Source organism: Cygnus atratus, unplaced genomic scaffold (genome assembly GCF_013377495.2).
Source record: "Cygnus atratus isolate AKBS03 ecotype Queensland, Australia unplaced genomic scaffold, CAtr_DNAZoo_HiC_assembly HiC_scaffold_136, whole genome shotgun sequence".
NCBI lineage: Eukaryota > Metazoa > Chordata > Aves > Anseriformes > Anatidae > Cygnus > Cygnus atratus.
This window is the reverse complement of record NW_026109729.1, coordinates 15,033-34,580: the sequence shown is the minus strand read 5'-3', so window position 1 is coordinate 34,580 and position 19,548 is coordinate 15,033. Positions and strand designations below refer to the sequence as shown.

The following is a 19,548-nucleotide window of genomic DNA, read 5'->3' as shown; positions in this document are numbered from 1 at the left end:
ACTGTGGACAATGCAAACATCAACCTGAAGGGCAGACACTTTAACACAGGATCTTTGCAAGCACAACATCCATTCCCTCATTTTATCTCAGACTTTACAATTGCTAATTGTTGCACCAGGCATTTTTAAGAAGCTGAACAAATTTGCTGCTTCTACTGCACTTCCAGCTGGCCCAGGAATAGAAGAGCAAGATTGAGTTGAGATACTGAACTTTTTATCACCACTAGCTGGTTTTCACAAATTGCTTACATTGCATCACAAATATAAGCCAGGCTTTATAAATCTAACATTAAACACTTGCCGTTAGTGATATTTTGGGCTCAATTCTGGAACTAGTAAGTGCTCTCTGCAAGTCAATGGAAGGTGAAGAAGGTGTTCGCTGTCACATGTACTTGATGCATTTGGGAGCTTCAAAGGAGCTACACCAAAATTGTTGTTTTATTTAGCAACAAGGCAAATCAATTAGATCGCCTAATAATTTATCTACCAGCTACATTAAAAAAGCCCACACTTATTTGATTATTTTTATTAAGAAAATGATGAACTGTGCAAAAGAAGTGTCACATAGTCATTTATAAAACACAAGAAATTCACCTGATATATATTTAACATTTCGATGGTAACATTTGAAAGATTATTCTAAAACATCAGTTCTGAATAACCTGCTCACATTTTTATACTGCAAAGGGCTCCTATAAAGAGCATCTAACATATGCAGTCGCTTTCTTATGTAGAAGACAAAAAAGTATGTACTGATGAAATAGCACACATGTAAAAATATTTTAAAATCAAATGCTTTGGGCAGAGAAAATACGTGTAAAGCTCTTGCCTATTTTAAGTGAATATGATATTTTAACCTTTAGCTCTGAGCATCATTCTCAATTAAATGTGCTATATGCTACAAAACCAACCCATAATGCTGTTCATTACTTCAAACAACAGTCAAAGCAACTTCCACAGTATATTGAACAGTTTACCCTACCTTAGAAAATACTCTTTATTATGAAATTGTTTGCTAAGAGACAAACCTGAGTTGCTGAAGCAATCTGAAATCATCTATTGAAGAACTTGCTAATAGATATTAGCAGAACTATGTACTACCAGAACTGTATAACTGCAAGTGAAATATTCTGTAACTGACAAGCGCAACCTCTTTTTTTTTAATTCTCAATGCTTACAGCTCATTTCAAGGCAATCTAAACACGTCTTCTCAGAGGCTCCCTGAGGTTGCAGAAATAACCAGATTACAATACCCAGATTATTTAACTGGTTGCTTAAACAGGGAAATCAGTACTCACCTAGGGGCAACCAATGTTAAACAATTTTAATGGCAATGAAAATTTAAAAGCCAATAATGCAAAGACAAAAATTAACTTCCCCTTTTTTCTTGTATGTACTTATTATGGACTATAGTGTAACTATTCACTGGAGTTAGGGCATCAGAAAGTAAATCCAGCCCGAAGTGAGACTGTAATAAATAATTCTGCCTGTCATCCAACAATTAACAAGAATTGCATCAACTCGAACTCCCGTACCCTGCGAAATGTTTGTTGATTTTTACTTGTTTGTCAAAATATGCCGGTACAAAATACTCAAGAAGCACTTACTAATATTGCCAAAAGGACAGTTATTGCTGCACAGTCACACTAGCTCTCACTGTGGCACTGGCTGCTGCTCGTTCTCTTTCTTTAGCAATTTCCATCTCTATTTTGGCTTTGATTTTATTCCAGTCAACTTCCAGCTGCAAGAACAGAAAAGTGAGTACAACAAGGTCAAATAATATTGTATAGATAGGTCAGACAGCTATTCACTGGCAGGAGAATCTGAAGTTATGAAGTGACCTTACTGATCTTTATATAGCTCTTCATGGATGTCAACTTACAGTAATGGAATGTACCAAGGCACAGTTGAGTTCTAGCAAACTGAGCTTTCCACCTCTAAATTAAAAGAAAACTTGACATAATTTAAAAAATATTTACATCTTACTGTGTAAAGAAAAAAAAACACCAACAACATTAAAACAGGAAAATAACTTGGATCATCTTACATCTAACTTAAATGTAATGAAATGTGTCCTATTACTCAGATTATACCTTTATCAATAATACCTGCAGTAGCATCTTTTGACTGCACCTAAAGTCCACCAAGTAAACTGTTGGCATATTACACTAGTTATTTAATATAACAGAAATCAGACTTCTGCTTGAAATTTGTCTTCTATATCAAGAAGTGTTTTAGCTTTATTTAGGCTTTTCTCCAGCAGCAGAGAATTGTTGTCTTCTGGTTGTATTCTACTTCAGTGAAACTTCAGACAATAGATACAGTACAATATCCATGGTACAGTTGGGTACAATAGTTGTCTTTGTGTCAAAAATGCCTGACAAGAAAGCATGGATCATGGTGCATTTGATGACTACAAAAACATGTCCAAAAACTGGACAAAAAAGTAATTGCAAAGTTCAGTTTCCCTGCTGGAGAATGAAGACTGTCAAAGATAGGATGGGGAAAAAATCTCAACTGCTGCACAGGGAATTTCCAGAGTAGCTGTTATCCTGTTAACTAAGTCATGAAATAAGGAAGATTCTCTGCCAGGGAAGATGTAACTGCAATACCCACATTCTCATGTGAAAAGGTTAATCCCTCAATTCAGGATGCATTTGCTGGGTCCAGGTGCTTTGGATCTGATGACTGAAATCTTTATGGAGCTCTAAGAAAGAATGTGTTTGCTTTAACAGATGTCACGCAGATGCTAAACATACCATGGAAAGGGCTAATTCTACCATCTAGCCCAGAGAGCTACTTGCCAGTGAAGCCAACAAGCCTTGCCAGTGACACCTAGTAACTGCCAAGATATGGATTCTCAGTATACATATTAGGTACATAATACCTTATATATAAAGATGTGAGATATAACAACTAAGCACATTGTTTAGATTCCGTATCTGATCGCAGATCAGTGGTCTCAGCTGCAGTATAGAAAAGACATAAAGACCTTGGTTCTTAAGCCTGGAGGAGTTTTTGGTGGTGAGAAAAAAAAGCGAGAGATCTTTCTTTTCCCAGGGATGGAATAGCAACGCAAAATCTTGATTTTTCTCTTTGTCGTCCTCATCATTTTATTCTAAATTCGCTGCTTGAGTTTGACAGGCTGCATTAGGAATTTAGTTACCACAGTAGCCAACAGCATCAAACTGACTTCATTAGGTAGGTCCCCTCCTAGCTTCAGATCCAGCAGACAAGACCTCCAGGACATGGACAGAGAATACAGCTCAAGGACTTGTTGACTCCAGGAACTTCCCACACTCTAACACCCAATCTTCAAGACTGAGTGTAAGGTGAAACCCCTGCATAGGCTCTACTCACATCACTCTGCTCACACCCTGTCACTGACAAGATGTTATTGCTTAGGAACCCTTCCAGCTCTCTTGATGATTTAAAGACAAGACAGTATTATCTAAAAAGTGTCTTTCAGAAGCATCAGGGGATTAGTATGATTTTTGCTCAGTAATGGATCTGAAGTACATAGAAGGCATACTTTTAGCTCAGCAGCTGAAAATGCTGCACAATAAGAGTGGTTGGAATCCGTTCTGTTATTTTTCTGCATTTCCTAGGTAAAGTACTGTAGAGCAGTTCATCAGGCAGCTAGATATTGTGCAGATTTTTATTCTTGTTTATGAATTGAAACATCCTCAGAAGTGCTAAAAGTTAATGACTTACATTAGAAATCAAACTTTATTGCAAGTAATGGGCACTGTCCAATTAAAGGATCTGATCTAACAGCTCAGATGCAGTTCCTGATCCATCAGCTACTGTGGCTGAAAGGATCTGTTGAAGTACACGTCTCTTTTCATAGCTGCACCCTCAAAATGCTTAGAAACAGCAAGGGGAAGAGCAGGAGGGACATAAGGGCTGCTCAGTGAAATTGCCATCTAAGGTACACATGCGGTACCTCTCATCAAGGTAACGCACTGAAGATACTCCGGTGGAATCTGAGATACTTTTAGCTTATGAAAAGTAAGATCTCTCCTCAATCTTTAAGATCTGAGGAATGCTAATATATTGAAATAACCAATTGATTATGGAGAGATTTTCCAGAGGTTTGAAGAAATATTATATATAGCTATTTATCGTATTTGGCGGAACAGTTCATAATCCACTCTTAACATATATATGGATACTTTCAAAGTTTGTTATTGTTGCTATCCATAAAAGTATGTAAAAATGCTGAAGACATTTAAGAGGTCTACATTTAACCATACTAAGTTCTAGCTCCCTGTTTATAGAAAACAACTGTGCCTTCATTTGTACAATCTTTGCCAGATACTAAATATGTACATTCCATATCTGTGCCTTCAAATAAAACACACGCACAATGATGACTAGGCAAGTAGCCACACATCAAGCCATGAATTTGCACTCAATCAGATGTAAAATCTTGAGATTTGTGTCCGCATTTGAACCAAAGAAGGAAAAATGCAAAAATAACTCCACCCTCAAAATGGCTACAAAGAACAGGCTGACCTAAAGCTGTAGGAATAATCCCGAGGAATACTTACACCTTCTGCATACTGCAAAAATCTTTTGTTTGTTTCTTTTTTACCAAAGTCCTCTAGGAACTTCTGTCGATAAGCCAGGACTGTGTCAACATGTGTCTTGTGCTTTACTGCTAGCTCTAGCGCCCTGGAATAAAACAGAAACGGGCTTGTCAGGCTATATAAATGTTCTGGCACAGCTACAATCACCACGGTTTTGCAAAACAATATGCTGAACAGCATTTGGGCTGCAGGCAAAGATTCTTAATCTGTAGTGCCAAGCGGTTTCACATTAGTATCAATCACGGGTTGATGGGTTAAAAGCAGTCAGTGAAATGTGACTGTCTACTTTATGATGCATGCTATGAAAAATATCCAACAATTTATTTCTGTTGACAACCTCATCACATCATTGGAGCTTGACAATAAGAATCTTTATTTCAAGGAAAAAAGAATAAGAATGCTTAGAGTTCAGCACTTGATAAAAGGGGCAAAATTAATCATTTTTAATAACTTTATAATAGTCAGGAATTAACATATGTATTTACAGCATAGGCTACACAGCATTTAAGAATATTATATAGGTAGGAAAGATTAGCCATTGGACTAGGATAATTGCCTACCCTCATGTCTGCTTTCATTTGAATTGTATAAGGAATACTTAACACTTGAAAAGTTTACTTTTTACATGATGCATATTAAGCAACACGATCAAAAATACAGATATGAGGGGGAAAAAATGTTTTGCCCACAGCAAAATGCACATAATAGCAGGGCAATTAGTAATAAATAGCCTCAGAAGATTCTTTTAGAAAACGTGGGGTTCTTGTTTAAAGGAGAAATTCCTACTTTGTTTTCTCATTCCTAATTCATATTTCATCCACCTACACAGTGCTGGGAGTCTGAACAGCCACATACCTATTTTTAGCAACAAGACATTTCAAAACAGCTTTAGTTCCTTGGGGGTCGCATACAATTTGAGGTATTGCTAGGGACTTTTCTGTGTTAACAATAAAAAAAAGTAAAATGTTACTTAAACATGCTTCTAAGCACGTTTCAGACTTTTTATCACAGAGTAATTTTATCTTCTAGATCTGATAGAAAACAATTAATTTTACTTCGTTAGTTATTGTGATCGTCTTTTTACAGCTTGGGGCAATTACAGACAGAAAATTAATGAGGAAAGCATCTGCAATAACACAGTTGAACTAAAAAAAAATTACAGGTTACCTTAGTAAGACTGCTTATAAACATATTGTGTTTAAAGAAATACTACCTATCCCAGTTGTAAAGATTAATGTTGACTTGAATAGCTTGATAAATAAGGCCTGTCTGAAGAAGCAGGGTTTCAGCTTCTTGCGTGTTTCCACTGAAGAGGAGTATATGAGCCATCCTTGACTCTTTTGATGGAAGATCTTTGATGGAATTGATATACTGAACTTTGTCAATCTGTTAATGAGATTTATAACAGTTTAATAAGGGAAATCAATTAATTAAATCATTTTTGCAGCTATTTAACTCAGAAATAGTTAACTCCATTTTCTTACCTCACCAATTGATGCATAGGCAATTTCTGCTGTAGCCATATCTTTATTGGCAACTGCCATAGCTGCTAAACATGCCCACATAGTTTGATCCTGAAATTAAAAAAAAAAAAAAAAAGAAAAAAAAAGTAATTCCTCAAACTTCAAATATTTAGCATTATACCAAGAATGACTTCTCAAAGCAAGTATATAAGTCCTGAAAATAGTGTAGAAAAATACAATATTCCTCAATATGCCATTCACTGCACTGTGGTCTAAGTCTCTTATTAGAAATCCCCTATGTAATTATTTTTCAGAAATTCCTTACTATAATAACTCTGCTGTTGTGATCAGCTGAGATTGACAGTGTGGCCGAATGAATCATTAGTTTTCACCATCTCAGCCAGTAATGAACTCTTGCCATAGTATTATTTTACGACCTTATCATTGGTGTCCCCATCACTACTTGTGGAACTACATTGGACACCAAAGCACTAAGGAAGGTTAAAATAATTATTTTAACTTGGTTCATACCAACCTGGCTTCACAAATAACTACTGGAACCATAATGCTGACAATAGCAATAATTGTTCTTATATAGTATGCTTACGATAAAGGTAAGAGAAAGGAACAAACACTTGATAGTGGAACAGATTATGAACCTGCTGAAAAGTAAATAAATAAAAATAAATGTTTAGAATTAAGAATTAGAAAAGCTTGGTAGTAATGGTAATAATATTATACCCTGTTCTCTATTTTCATGCCTTTTGCTTTTTTTTGTGCATTCTTAAGGAAACCCCACAGACTCAGAAAAACATTTAGGAAAATCCTAACATTTTCATGTCCTCCTTTTTTACATTTAACTGCACTACAACAAAAGACCTACTACTTAAACATCTTAGAGTATCTTAAGATACAATATCTGAAACCAGCAGGTGGTTATATATTCAAAAATATAATTTTGAATGCACTTGTCAGTCCATATGCACTCAGACTTAAGTTGTTTTTAATGTTTTCGTAAAGTATGTTTGATGGTAAATTTGAAAATAAATATTTTTTGTAATGTAAATATGTTTTTAAAAGCTGCAGAGAGAACTGCTGATTTAAGTAAGAATAAACAGCCACACTGAGTATGCTCTAAACATATTCCCATATCCTGACTTATAATCACTTTTGTATGAAAAACTACTAGTAAGACCCGTAAAGTCAATGAAATACAGAAAAGTTTACCTACAGCTACAACTTCACTATCAACAGAAAGAAACAATACTATTAATATTACTACTTATACAGATGTTTTGTTTTCTATTTTTAAAGATGCTGCAATTAGATTATTGAAAAAGTTAACATTATACCATATTGAAAATCCCAGTTCCCACTAAGAAATACCAGAATAGAAGCCTACTATTAGAAGGGCAACACAAAAAATAATTATACTTCTCAATTGTTTGGATACGTATTGATTTATAAAGCAAATACACGTTTAAGGTCATGATAATCATACAGAAGTGCTAAGCTCTTTTCTAGGAGTAGCAAGCAGAGTAGCTAGAATAGCTAGAGCTACTGTGCTCTCATGAGCCTCCACCTGCACTACTGCGTCCAGCTCCGGGGCTCACAGGGAAGAAAGAGACGGACGGACCTGTTAGAGCGTGTCCACGAGGATGACCAGAGGCTGGAGCACCCCTCCTATGAAGGGAGGCTGAGGGAGCTGGGGTTGTTCAGCCTAGAGAAGAGGGGACTCCGGGGAGACCTTATGGTGGCCTTCCAGTACCTAAAGGGGGCTGCAGGAACGCTGGGGAGGGACTGTCAGGGAGTGCAGTGACACGACAAGGGGTAGTGGCTTTAAACTAAACGAGAGTAGGTTTAAATTAGATATTAAGAAGAAAATCTTCACTATGAGGGAGTGAGGAATGGGAGCAGGCTGCCCTGAGAAGCTGGGGCTGCCCCATCCCTGGCAGCGCCCAAGGCCACACTGGATGGGATTTGGGCAGCCTGGGCTGGTGGGAAGGGTCCCTGCCCACAGCAGGGGCTTTGAGGTTCCTTCCAACCCAAACCAGTCTATGAATCTATGATTCTATTAAACAGGGGGAAGGAGGCATGGTTTAATGGGATTTTTCTTTGTTTAAAGACTGCCAGACTCACCTCATCTGTTGCTGTTGCCTAAATATATACAAATGAAAGCGAAGGAAAAAAAAGTGAAATAGAATATGAAAAAATACTAGACAACTGTATGTGGAGATACAGAATATTTTTAATCAGTTGTATTTAAGGCCTAAAACTTAAGCTTATTACCAGCTTCCGTGAGTACCTGTGCTTAATCCATTGGAGGTGAGAATAAAAATAAGATTTATATAATTTTTCACCACCAGCCCCCAGTCATCAACAACAAAGCAGAATGGAAATAAGATCTAACATCTTACATGCAATCATCATTATTAAAGTAATATTTGAAAACAAACAAAACACATCAGTGAAACTGTATCTGAATGTTGCCAATTATTAAAATTTACCTTGACAAAGCGACATAATCTGACAGCATCTTCCCACTTAGAACTACTAACATACTCATGAAGAATCACAGGGTAAGGTGAAATATTAAGGTGAATAAGTGAACCATCTGCTCTTCTAATTGTTATTTGATTTCCTACAAAATGTACAATCTGGGGATTTTTGCTAAACTCACTGTGTAGAGAAAGAAAAGTCAGTTAATATTCACTTCTTTTGTACTGAAAAGAACATTAGCAACTTAAAGGAATCTTTGTTTATAAAATTACAGCATGATTATACTTTATTTTCAAAGCATATACAAATTTAAGCACCTAGTTATTCAACAGTTATACCTATTGTAGTTCTATTGTTCTCTAAAACTAAAATAATAGCTATGCACATCCACTGGCTGTTAGGCAAATGCGAACCGTGTATTTGTGCAAAAACTAGTTATATATATTTTTTCAGTAGAAATATATTTAGGCTCCCATAACTCTTAGAATGAAATTATGAATTCAGGCATTCTTTATGAAAAATTTCCTATCACATATACATGCTGAATTAAACATGGAAAGTAAACACGGTGAGATAGAAATAACGTTATGTGTGACCAGATGTCCTGATACTATTGATTTACAACAGATACTTTAAACTGATCAATTTTCTTTCTTTAAACAACTAAGACATCATTCTGAGATATCTGATTAAAATTTTGCTTCTGCATCAAGATGTTACTCTACTTTTAAACAGCGCATCATTATTTCAACTCCAAACTTTATGGTATACTTCATGAAACACTTTTTCCTCACTTCCTAATCAAATAACATTAACACTGAAGTAATTCTGAAAGATGCAACCTGGCTTCTCCTCCTTCAACTGCCAAAACTAATATAATCCTTTAAGGAATGAGAAAACTAGTTAAAAAATATACTATACTTTGATCAAAAAGGATATATTACCTTGCATCTTTTTCATATAGAGTTTTTGTCAAAAGATCTTTATCTACATAGACCGTGTTGGGGTAGTACCAGACTGTAAAACGGGTATCCTGAATCCCACAAAGTATGTTAGATGTGTCATTCCAAGCCAACGTTTGAACCATTGTTCCTTAATTTAAAGGTAACAGAATAAGAATCAGTTGCACAAGAACCTTCAAAATAAATGTATACTTCTTGAAACTCTACTGGAGGAGTAAGTACTTTGTACTTACTGGATCATGCATCTGTCTACAGAATTTAGACTTTTAATTAAAAAAAATATAAACCGAAGTGTTTGCTTTTACAAGAAAATGTCTGAAATATTCTGTATTCAAACAGCTTGAATTATTCTGAAGAATACATCCTTCTGCTATATCCTCTTAGTTGCTCACCCTGTTATGCAGTAAAGAGCAATTAAATGTTAACAACTCCTTTATATGTAACTGATGAAAGAGTTATCAGAATTTAGATAAAACGTATTAAAATTGTTGCTGTCACTGTATTGTATGAAAGCCACAGAACTATTCCCAATGTTTATTTAAGTCCAATCTCACTAATAATTACAAAGCAAAATTTTGTCTCTTATACTAGATAAAATCTGTTTCCCTGGTAGCATGCTGATTAATGTTATTTAGATTTTTTTCTCACCTATTTTGACAATCTTCTGTTCTTTCCCAAACCTTTTAACTGAAGTGATATAAAGGTCTCTGTTCTTATCAATAAAAGCTATTTTTCTTTCACTTGTAAGTCCTTTCTGATCCAAAGCAATCTCCACGATTTCTGTCTAAAAAGAAATACGAAAATATCTAATTTTTATTTTGGAATTTCATATCATGGAAAACGTGATATTCAAACAAATGATTTAATAAAAACAAGACACAAAACTCTTGAAAAACTGGATTGTGCAGACACTTTTTTGTGTGTGTTTTCTCTGTTGAATGAAGCATTACATAAATTGAATTTCATGCGGAGTAGGACAGAACTGCAGCAGAGAAGAGTTCAGAGTTTAGGAATTTACTACAGAAGACTACAGAAATAGAAATGGCAGTCCAAAAGTAAAAGCAACATAAATGTTGATCCCCCCTGTAGTTTCAGTCTCTCATGTTTAGGTGAAAAACACTACAATAACTGAATACAACTAAGAGTAAATCCCTTGGTACATGAGCACTGCATAGAGAATCTAACTTTTTATTTTATTTTATAACAGTAAACTAGAGTTGTCAAGCTGCTCTGTATTAAGATCATAAATTTTAATACGTTATTAAATATATTAATATCAGGCAAAGCATTATTGATTATTAATTTCAAAATATAACAAAAAAGAGACTTTCTAGCTTTCATCTTACCTTATGGGTTAGAGGCTTTCCATCACCCAGTGGTTTTCCAGACAAAGCATCAAATATGTAGATAACTGAAGGACAAAAATATGGTTTATTAGTTAAAATCAACAATTCTTTACAGACTTTTCAAACAGTTCCATTCATTTTCAGAGTATGATAGAACTGTAAGTGGATACATATTACTGTGTGCTTAGTTTACCAAAAACTTTCACGCTCTGGTCAAACAAGAATCTTAGTTTGGAAAATGCAGTCATCGTAGTCTGCTGAGCACAGGCAGGAATATTCTCATTTTGCAGTCAGAGTATTCTGTGAAAATTCCCAAACATTGTTATTTTCAGGGCACTGATAGCCACTGTAATACATAATGAGAAAATTAGCACTTTACTCCCAATTTAAACTCCAATTTAAACACTTGATTCAGCATCAGTTCGTGGAAAACACAGATGTGACAGCATTTCAGATGCTTGATAACACATCCCACCTGAGGATTTGACGTGCTACCTGTAAGCACACACTATAAAATGAACATGCATGCTCACTCCAAAGGATGGCGATGTTAACATGTTAATCCTGCTGTGTCTTTCTCTCACTAGGACACAGGATGTTGCTTTGAGGTCAGTGGTTATTTAGGCAGGAAAAAAAAAAGAAACTGTAAGAGCAGGTGTTCGGAAAGCATCGGTCGAGTTTGCAGAGGAGGAAAAGAAAGGGTTTTGCACAAGCATTACTCTTGGCAGCTGGTTAAATATACAAAAGAAAACGAGTTGTTCCTGAGAAGTGGTATTTTTCTCACTTTTATGCATGGCTCCCTGCATGATGTTTATTTTGATGTTGCTGTACAAACCAATTCTGCTGCTACTATAATAGCTATAGGAAGTGAGATTAAGGGGGGGTAAGAGAAATCTGCTGTACCTAGCTGGCAAGTGAAATTGATTAACTTTTTCTAATCTACAATGCTTATTATGATATTTCAGGTAAGTGCGATTTTGTGTATGTGTGTGGTTTTTGTTTTTGTTTTTTTTAAATCTTGAAATCTTAACATTACTTAGAAGCTAAATTATCTCTTTCACCAGTCCGAGAAAGAACAGCTCTTGTGTGCCTTCAACACACACGTATTTTCATGGAATAGCTGGTCACAGCTAGGGCCAGGAGCTCCTTTTTCAGAACAAGCTCTGCTCCCTCCTCCAGCTTCCCTAGAGAATGAGGAAGGACACTAAGTGCACAGATCCACGTCTTTTTTTTTTCTGGATTACTGGAAGAGGGAGAGTATCCACATAACGACACTGAAGTTATGCCTGTCTGTGTTTGGGAGTAAATGGGCTTGTAAAGAGCTCCTGGCTCTGATGTGCAAACTGCTTCCTGTAGCACGCTCAGCTCTTAGATATTTCTATAATGCACTGCATTATGAAAAACAGACCTGCCCTCAAAATAGAGCAAAGAAAAAAATGCTTCTGCTAGGGTGAGTTGAGAAGAATAAACAGGCCTAGATAAGCCACAGCTTCCTGTGCCAAGAATCTGTTTTCCCATGTGCTGGCATATTATAAGGCTTTTTACCACTACTGGTGGGATTCGTAGCAAGAATAGGGAAAAATAAAAATACAAATCCCTACTTATTAGCAGAACAGAAGCTGCTATCAGTAGTTTCATTTGGTGAACTTATTTTGAAAACATAGCCAGATACCCAAGCTCTGTAAATTACAATTTTGATGAAGATCAGTCTATGTGCAGAACTGGCTGACAAGATTTTCAGGACACTAATAGCAATGATTTGGAGCTGGAGATGCTCTTGGGTTTTATTCAGGATGACGGCCAAAGGAACAGGGCCAGAGAGTGGATTTCCCATCAAAATCCAAAGTTTGTGTAGATACAGATACAGACAGCAGTCAGTATTCTTGTATGAATTTTCCATGTTTTCTTCATTTATCCATAATACTTCTACTGTTTTTATCCTAACTGCATCAAAGGTGTCAATATGGCAATAAAGGCTGTGTTATACATACTAATATGTAAAAAAACATACATACACTTGTGCATTAGAAATACACAGAGTAAAATAGACCAGAAAAAATCCAACTTTTCACTTACCTGTTTATAATTGTTTTGAAAACCACTTATTTCTTCTGAATACATTTCACTAAAACATATTGTTACTTATAAAAGTTCATTTTATTATTATGGAAGAGCCACCGTGCAGGTATTTACTGCAAATATTCCATGGTTTTCCAATGCATTACATGCAGCTGGAAGTTCGGAAACATATATATATTCTCATTCTTTTTTTTTTAATCAAAGGTATACAAGACCCATCATTTTAAGTCGTTTTTATTATATTATTATATTTGATTTATACCATCAATAAATTCTTCATGCTCTATGCTTACGTTTTATAACAATTATGCTAAGCAGGGAAAACAAAGTTAAATGCACAGATGCTGAAAACTTCACAATAAATTATTAGCAAACATGGAACTATCAGAACTGAAAACTTACCCTTTTCATCAGCTTTGTCTTTTACTGCCAGAGTATCATTACTCAGAGATACTGTCTGGGCATTTAAAATGTCTGTTCTCATTCCTGGAAATTTTGGAGAGGAAATTAATCTTCCTTCATAGGAATATAAATAAAGTCCTCCACCATCTACAAGAAGAAAATGCCTAAAAAAAAAAAAAAAGCTAATTGTTTAATAATATAGAAAAGAAGGATGACCATTTCAACCATTTGAAGACAATTGTCTAATATTCTGCAAATGTTTTCAGTTAAATGACATAATTTCTAAGCCTTACATAGTTGACATTCTGAAAGCTCTGAGCAGATGACTTCAGTTTTAACGTGAATGTTATGTTTTTCCATAAGAAATATTTATTATCTGGAATTACCATGATTTTATCAGTTATAGATATTTTAAGCTTTAATCTTATGATGCCTGATGACACAGCATATAACTACACACAGTATTCCCTGCACATCACCACACGTGAAAACCCTGACCATTGGTTTGTGTACTTTGTGAATATTTTGAGAAAAAGTCCTAATATTTACAGCTAGCTTTGAAATAGTATTATCTGTATCGTTTCCTGCCTATGACTGGATTATAACGTAAAGAAAATAGAAGACACTGTTAACAAACTGCTTGCCATCTATTTAGACGTAGAGCTTCAGTGAAATAAATTATTTGCCAGAAACACATTGCAATCTTTTATATAGAATATAAATAACTTCTGCATAACAATAATTGTTTGTTAAGTACAGTATCTATAGTTCATAGACAAAAAAATACATCCATTAAAAAAAAAAAAAAAAAACAGTTCGTAGACCTCCAACTATTGTAAAATATCATTGCCGTTGGCACCAAATGACCCACCATCTGTTTGCACACAGATCTGCCAGCATAGAACATATTTTACTAAAATTTTAGGTTCCAGTTCTGTGGAGGTAGGGATCACCTTCATGGCCACAGAACCTGGTATCTTGTTCCATGGGTCTTGCAAACTATACTTTTAATTAGCAGGCACAAAACTTCAATCTAGAATTCGATCTTCAGAATCCTGGCTACTTGCTTCCCCTTCCTGTACTGCAGTCTCTCTGCAGTCCAAGACACACGTGTTTAATCTGGGCACTCAACAATGCAGGGAGTATTGCACTGCATTATGCTGGAAAAGTTGTCCAAGAATACTTGCCCAAGAGAATTAAGACTAAAATTGAAACTGAAGATTTTTGAATTCTGCTCCTATTCGTAGTCCTTTAAAAGACTCTCCTACAAAAGCACACGTAAAGATCTCTGACAAATGATTTGTCAGGAAATACAGATTAAAACATTTTTAAACTGAGAAAAAAAAATGTAATTTCTTGTAAACATAGTACATATATGTAAGAAAAATGAAAGCATCATTTATTTTTTATTTTGCATACCTGGCAAACGTTTCTAATAAAACTTGGAGGCCTAAGATAATTTCTATAAAATATATTCCACTTCAAAAAAGCAATATAGCACATAAAAAGAGTAGACGTTACTGTAATAGACGATGGCGATAAAACTAGAGGAAGGTTTACTTTCTTCCATAAATAAGTATAGCCATACACATGTAATATAAGGATAAGATTCATTACCACCATTACAGATGTATGTCAAATACACTGGCTACGCCTTCAGAAGCTACTTACCAATACTGTACATTTTTGTCTATTTCTAAAATCTCCTGTGTGTTATTTTGTTTTGTTTCCTAAGAACTTGGTGGCAAAGTTTTTCAGAAACACATCTTAAGAAGTATCTAATAATGAACATTACAGTAAGCTACCTTTCTGCTTGTAGAATCAAAGTGACTGTTCCTTCCTTCAGGTCAAAGATAAGTGGTGTATTCCAGTTCTTTGTACTACAGGAAAAAGAAATCATCATTTATTAAAACCGTTATCATAACATACCATTGTAAATACAAAGTTGAATTCACTAAGTAAGCACGCACATTTTAATCATTTAACATTTTTATAAAGGGAGATTTTCAACAAGGAAAACGGCATATAAGAAGCCACGTAACATGATAACTGTGCAGTATGATCCAGTAACACTTCTGCTTTCTTTTTTGCATCCCTTGACATTAGCTGTAAGCTAACCTAGGAGTCTGACTGAACAGCAAAATCATGTTTATATGAAGCAAGTACACTTTTAAAGTACTTCTAAATCACAGCTCAACTCTTAGAGTGATCTGGAGTCAGGATACACGCCCTGTTACAGGCTGGATTATTGTTCAACATCAGTCGTCTCACTGAGCTGATTAGTTGCTTCAGCAGTAAACTTTAGATCTCAGCATATGAAACAAAATATCACGTGTCTTAAAAAATGATGTAGGATTGAATCATTCTGATTTTATTCCAAAACAACTGGCATGCCAGAAGCAGTATTCAAATAAAGTCACTGGATGGAGTCACCTAATGGGGACAAATACATTTGCATCCAGCCATCATTACTGCTGCCTCTATCTGAAAAGAGCAGAAATTTTGTAGCCACATGTTGGTGCACTGACTGGCTGTACAAGAAGCTAGAAGAAGCTGGAAGAAAGGATGACAGAAGGAGGGCCAACTGTACTCAAATACATTTTGTTGTATATGATGCTAGATAGAATATTTCAATTAGTTTCAAAAACAAATAGGTCATGAACTACTGTACTTCAAATAAAGTTTCTGCTGCTTTCTTACAACAGTTAAATAAATTCAAAAAAGCTTCTATGAATACGTATTACTTACGAAAATACGTAACATTGAAGAGAAGTTGAGACAACCAAATGCCCATAGTTTCAAAGAGGCCTTGATAACCCTATCACGGAATTCCAGCAAATCAACTGCATCATTAATAACATTGTGCACCTAATTGAGAGAAATCTTTAGATGAATAAAATGGCAATAAATGAAATGAAAGTTGTTAAATATTATATTCTTTCTTATTATAAGCACATGCTGATACTATTATACCATTAGTAGAAGAACACAATTATATTGGAATAGGCACTTGCACAGTACTGGTGGAAAACTTAAAATGCAAAGGTTCTATAAACTCTGAATAAACAATGAATATGCTTTGAAACAAATTTTGGGAAAAAAAAAAAAGAAATTTTGCTTTAAACGTAATTTTTATCTGTTAATTTTCTGTCTTTGTGAATGGATGTTCTATTCAAAATCAAAAGCATAATCACAGCTGGGGTACTCCAAGAGTCAATTGTTAAAAACAGAAAAGCACAAACAGCAGGAATGCTCAAGGAATAAAAATTACTCAAGAGCTGGATAGACTTCCTTAAAAGAAAGGAATGAATAATTAATGCTTAATTGGAACACAGAAGGTATAAGCAAAATATAATACATGAGTTGATAAAGCATCTGTGATCAAGGATGTCTGAAAGTTCCCATTTAACACTCACTGTTCAGCTGGTTAAACCAATTTGAAATGTAATAAATACTTCAGTGATCCCATCATGATCCCATCTGAACACTTAGCAATAACCAAGGTTTTGATAAAGATATGCTGCCTAGTTATTAAACAGTTCTGGCTATTTAACATACTTTAAGAGAAATTTAGTATATGACCTTGATAAGTAGGCCATGTCATTGTCTGTGAAAATTTGCTCAAGATGACAATGTTACAAGAAAATCACAGTTTGCCTGTAATCATCACAGATTTTTGAGCTCAAAGATGTCTTTAGATTGTAGCTGCATGAAATCTACTAGGGTGGTAATTTCTCCTTGATTTTCTCCGTTTTTTCAACCGATTGCAAAACGAGGATTGAACTCAATTATTATGGAAGTCTAGAACGATTTCCAAGGCATATTAATTTGTTGTGTCCACTGCAGTGATATGTCCATAAACTAACTTTCCTATTGTAATAATAAGAACAAAGGAATGCATCTAGAAAGTTTTTGTGGGTAAGATTTTTCTATATAAGTATATAGGAATAAAATAAATAAAAATTAATAATAAAAAACTAAATAAAAATATAAATACAAATAAATAAAAATAAAATAAAAATAAAATAAAAATAAAATAAATAAAATAAAATCTTGGATCAGGGTTAGCTATCCTTCTCAGTTGTTTGCATATTCAAACTCCCTGGAGTTATTAACAGAGCCCATCTGTTTACAGTCGATGTCTGGGAATGAAAGAAGAAATATGAATTTTTACCTGCTAATTTGTCTTCTGTTGTCCCAGACACTGACTCATATTATCCCACCACTAGACACAATGTTATACAGCATTCCTGTTGTTACAACTTTTCCCAATTACATAGTCAACATGAAAGAATTGAGACCAAAAAACATTTAAGGGCCTAATTAGGAATTTAGGAACTTGAATTTGATATTGAAAATATTGGCCTGGTGTCTAATATCAAATGTGTAATTTGGAAAATTTGTAAGATGGAAATTTTATATTACCCACTGTCCACGGAGCAAATGTTGTGAGTCAGTGTCTGGGAACACAGAAGACAAGTTAGAAGGTAAATTCATATTTTCGTATTAATTCCCAGATATCTGTAACCTAAATTGTGGATCCGGGCCAAGATTTTTCCAAAGGAAGGATCCTGAGCTTAGCTCCAGAAACCAACATGTAGGGCCTGCTGGCTTCCAGCAGCGCTGAGACTTGCAGCTCCCCCGGAGCTCGGTGCTCGACACTCAGGGGCTGGAAGCACCAAGCGGGTACCTGATGTGTGATATATGATGCATGACAAAGTTCTGTACCTTTGGAAGATCTGGATCTAGGCTGCAATACGCATGTGGTGCAGATAAGCACCTACAGCCAGCAACCAAATGTATCTGGAAATTTGCTGAGACAGCACATTCATCACAGCTTCACTAACGACATGGGCACTGGCACACCTAGCTAAAGAATCAGCTGTTACGAGGTGCATCAGTCCCTCCAGCATCTTATGAATGCAGGTAAGGCAAAGAAAGTTCCTCTGTATTGTCTACACTTAGGCAGCTTCATCTTTGCTGACAGTTACTGTAACACTATTGAAATAATACCATGCTTTGGTTTTGGCCCACATACTTGTATTGTTTTCTGCATAAACATTTTCATTACACTTGAAATTATCTCTCATAAGCTGCCTCCCACAGCTAATTTCACATGTTCTCCAAATGGGCTTTATTTTATTCTGGAGGATAAAGTACTTCTGGCTCATCTGGCAGTATGGTTTAGTTTACAGAGATCTGATCTTTTGTACAAGGGATAACTATTTATATTATTTGCTAACTCTGGCCATTTTATGATCTTAACATTTTCGGTGATATATACATGGAAATAAAGGATAGTCAATAATATTTGTTACTTGGGGATTAAAAATTCAAATCTTGTACTGAGAAAAGCCTTAGAAAGCGACTACTCGGGATGTAGAGTTCTGCATAGTTAAGATTACCTGCATGGTTCTCCTCTTAATCAATGTTATTTCAAAGTTCTTCCACTCCCAGCGCTGCTCCACAACGTGGGCAAAGATGACGTGTCCATTGCCACATGCTCCAGCTAGCTGAGTGCCGTCAACAGACCAAGCAATATTAAATATGCTGCCAGTGTTGGGCTTCTCTAAAGCATAGGACCACTTGCAGAAAAAAAGAGAAAAGAATTCTTAACCATTTTGTACTTTTTTGGAAATAATTGATTGTAATAATAGTTACAGAGTTATTCACATTTTTTAACAGAAATGTATCGATGGCATAACTTTTTATCACAGTTTTAACAAGCAAACCAAAGAGATTAGATTCTTAAATTAGATTACTTGAAAAGTGGGGACACAAAAAAAGAAAACCATCAGATACGGCAGAAATGAAGAATGTCCCAGTGCCTGAAGTACATTAGGTAAAAGTTAACTAGACACAGTATATTTAAAGCGTACGTAGCCATCCATAAACCTAGGCAACCACTACATGAAAATTAAGGAAGCACACTTAGAAACAATGACACTGGTTACACTGGTACAGTAGGCTACAGTCCTAAGTGTGTGCATTCAGCTTATGCTGCAGTGGCGGCCGTTCCTGCACACAGAACTAGCAATGCCCAGGCAAAATCAGCTTAAAGCAGCCACTGCTGCACAGAGAGCTGCCATTGCTCCTCTCCATGCTTCCAACCTAAGTGGATGAAGAGAAGCACTGAAAGCGATGCCTACGCATCGTTCTCCTCCTAGCACAGGAAGATGCTAGATACCTTGCCCGCCCTTTTCCC

The 19,548-nt window shown here is 35.5% G+C and overlaps 1 protein-coding gene across 1 annotated transcript in view; it reads right to left on the bottom strand.

Annotated features, from left to right (window-relative positions):
- Positions 1 to 511: 511 nt before the first annotated feature.
- The window catches only part of LOC118258022 (intraflagellar transport protein 80 homolog), a gene marked incomplete at its 5' end in the record, with an annotated part of 29,043 nt that continues 10,006 nt past the window's right edge, over positions 512 to 19,548 (bottom strand). The window contains 13 exon segments of the mRNA XM_035566529.2: positions 512 to 1,741; positions 4,554 to 4,677; positions 5,806 to 5,978; positions 6,077 to 6,166; positions 8,563 to 8,734; positions 9,499 to 9,646; positions 10,165 to 10,300; positions 10,863 to 10,927; positions 13,344 to 13,507; positions 15,149 to 15,223; positions 16,092 to 16,141; positions 16,143 to 16,211; positions 18,749 to 18,928. Coding sequence (XP_035422422.2) covers positions 1,628 to 1,741; positions 4,554 to 4,677; positions 5,806 to 5,978; positions 6,077 to 6,166; positions 8,563 to 8,734; positions 9,499 to 9,646; positions 10,165 to 10,300; positions 10,863 to 10,927; positions 13,344 to 13,507; positions 15,149 to 15,223; positions 16,092 to 16,141; positions 16,143 to 16,211; positions 18,749 to 18,928 — 1,560 coding nt within the window.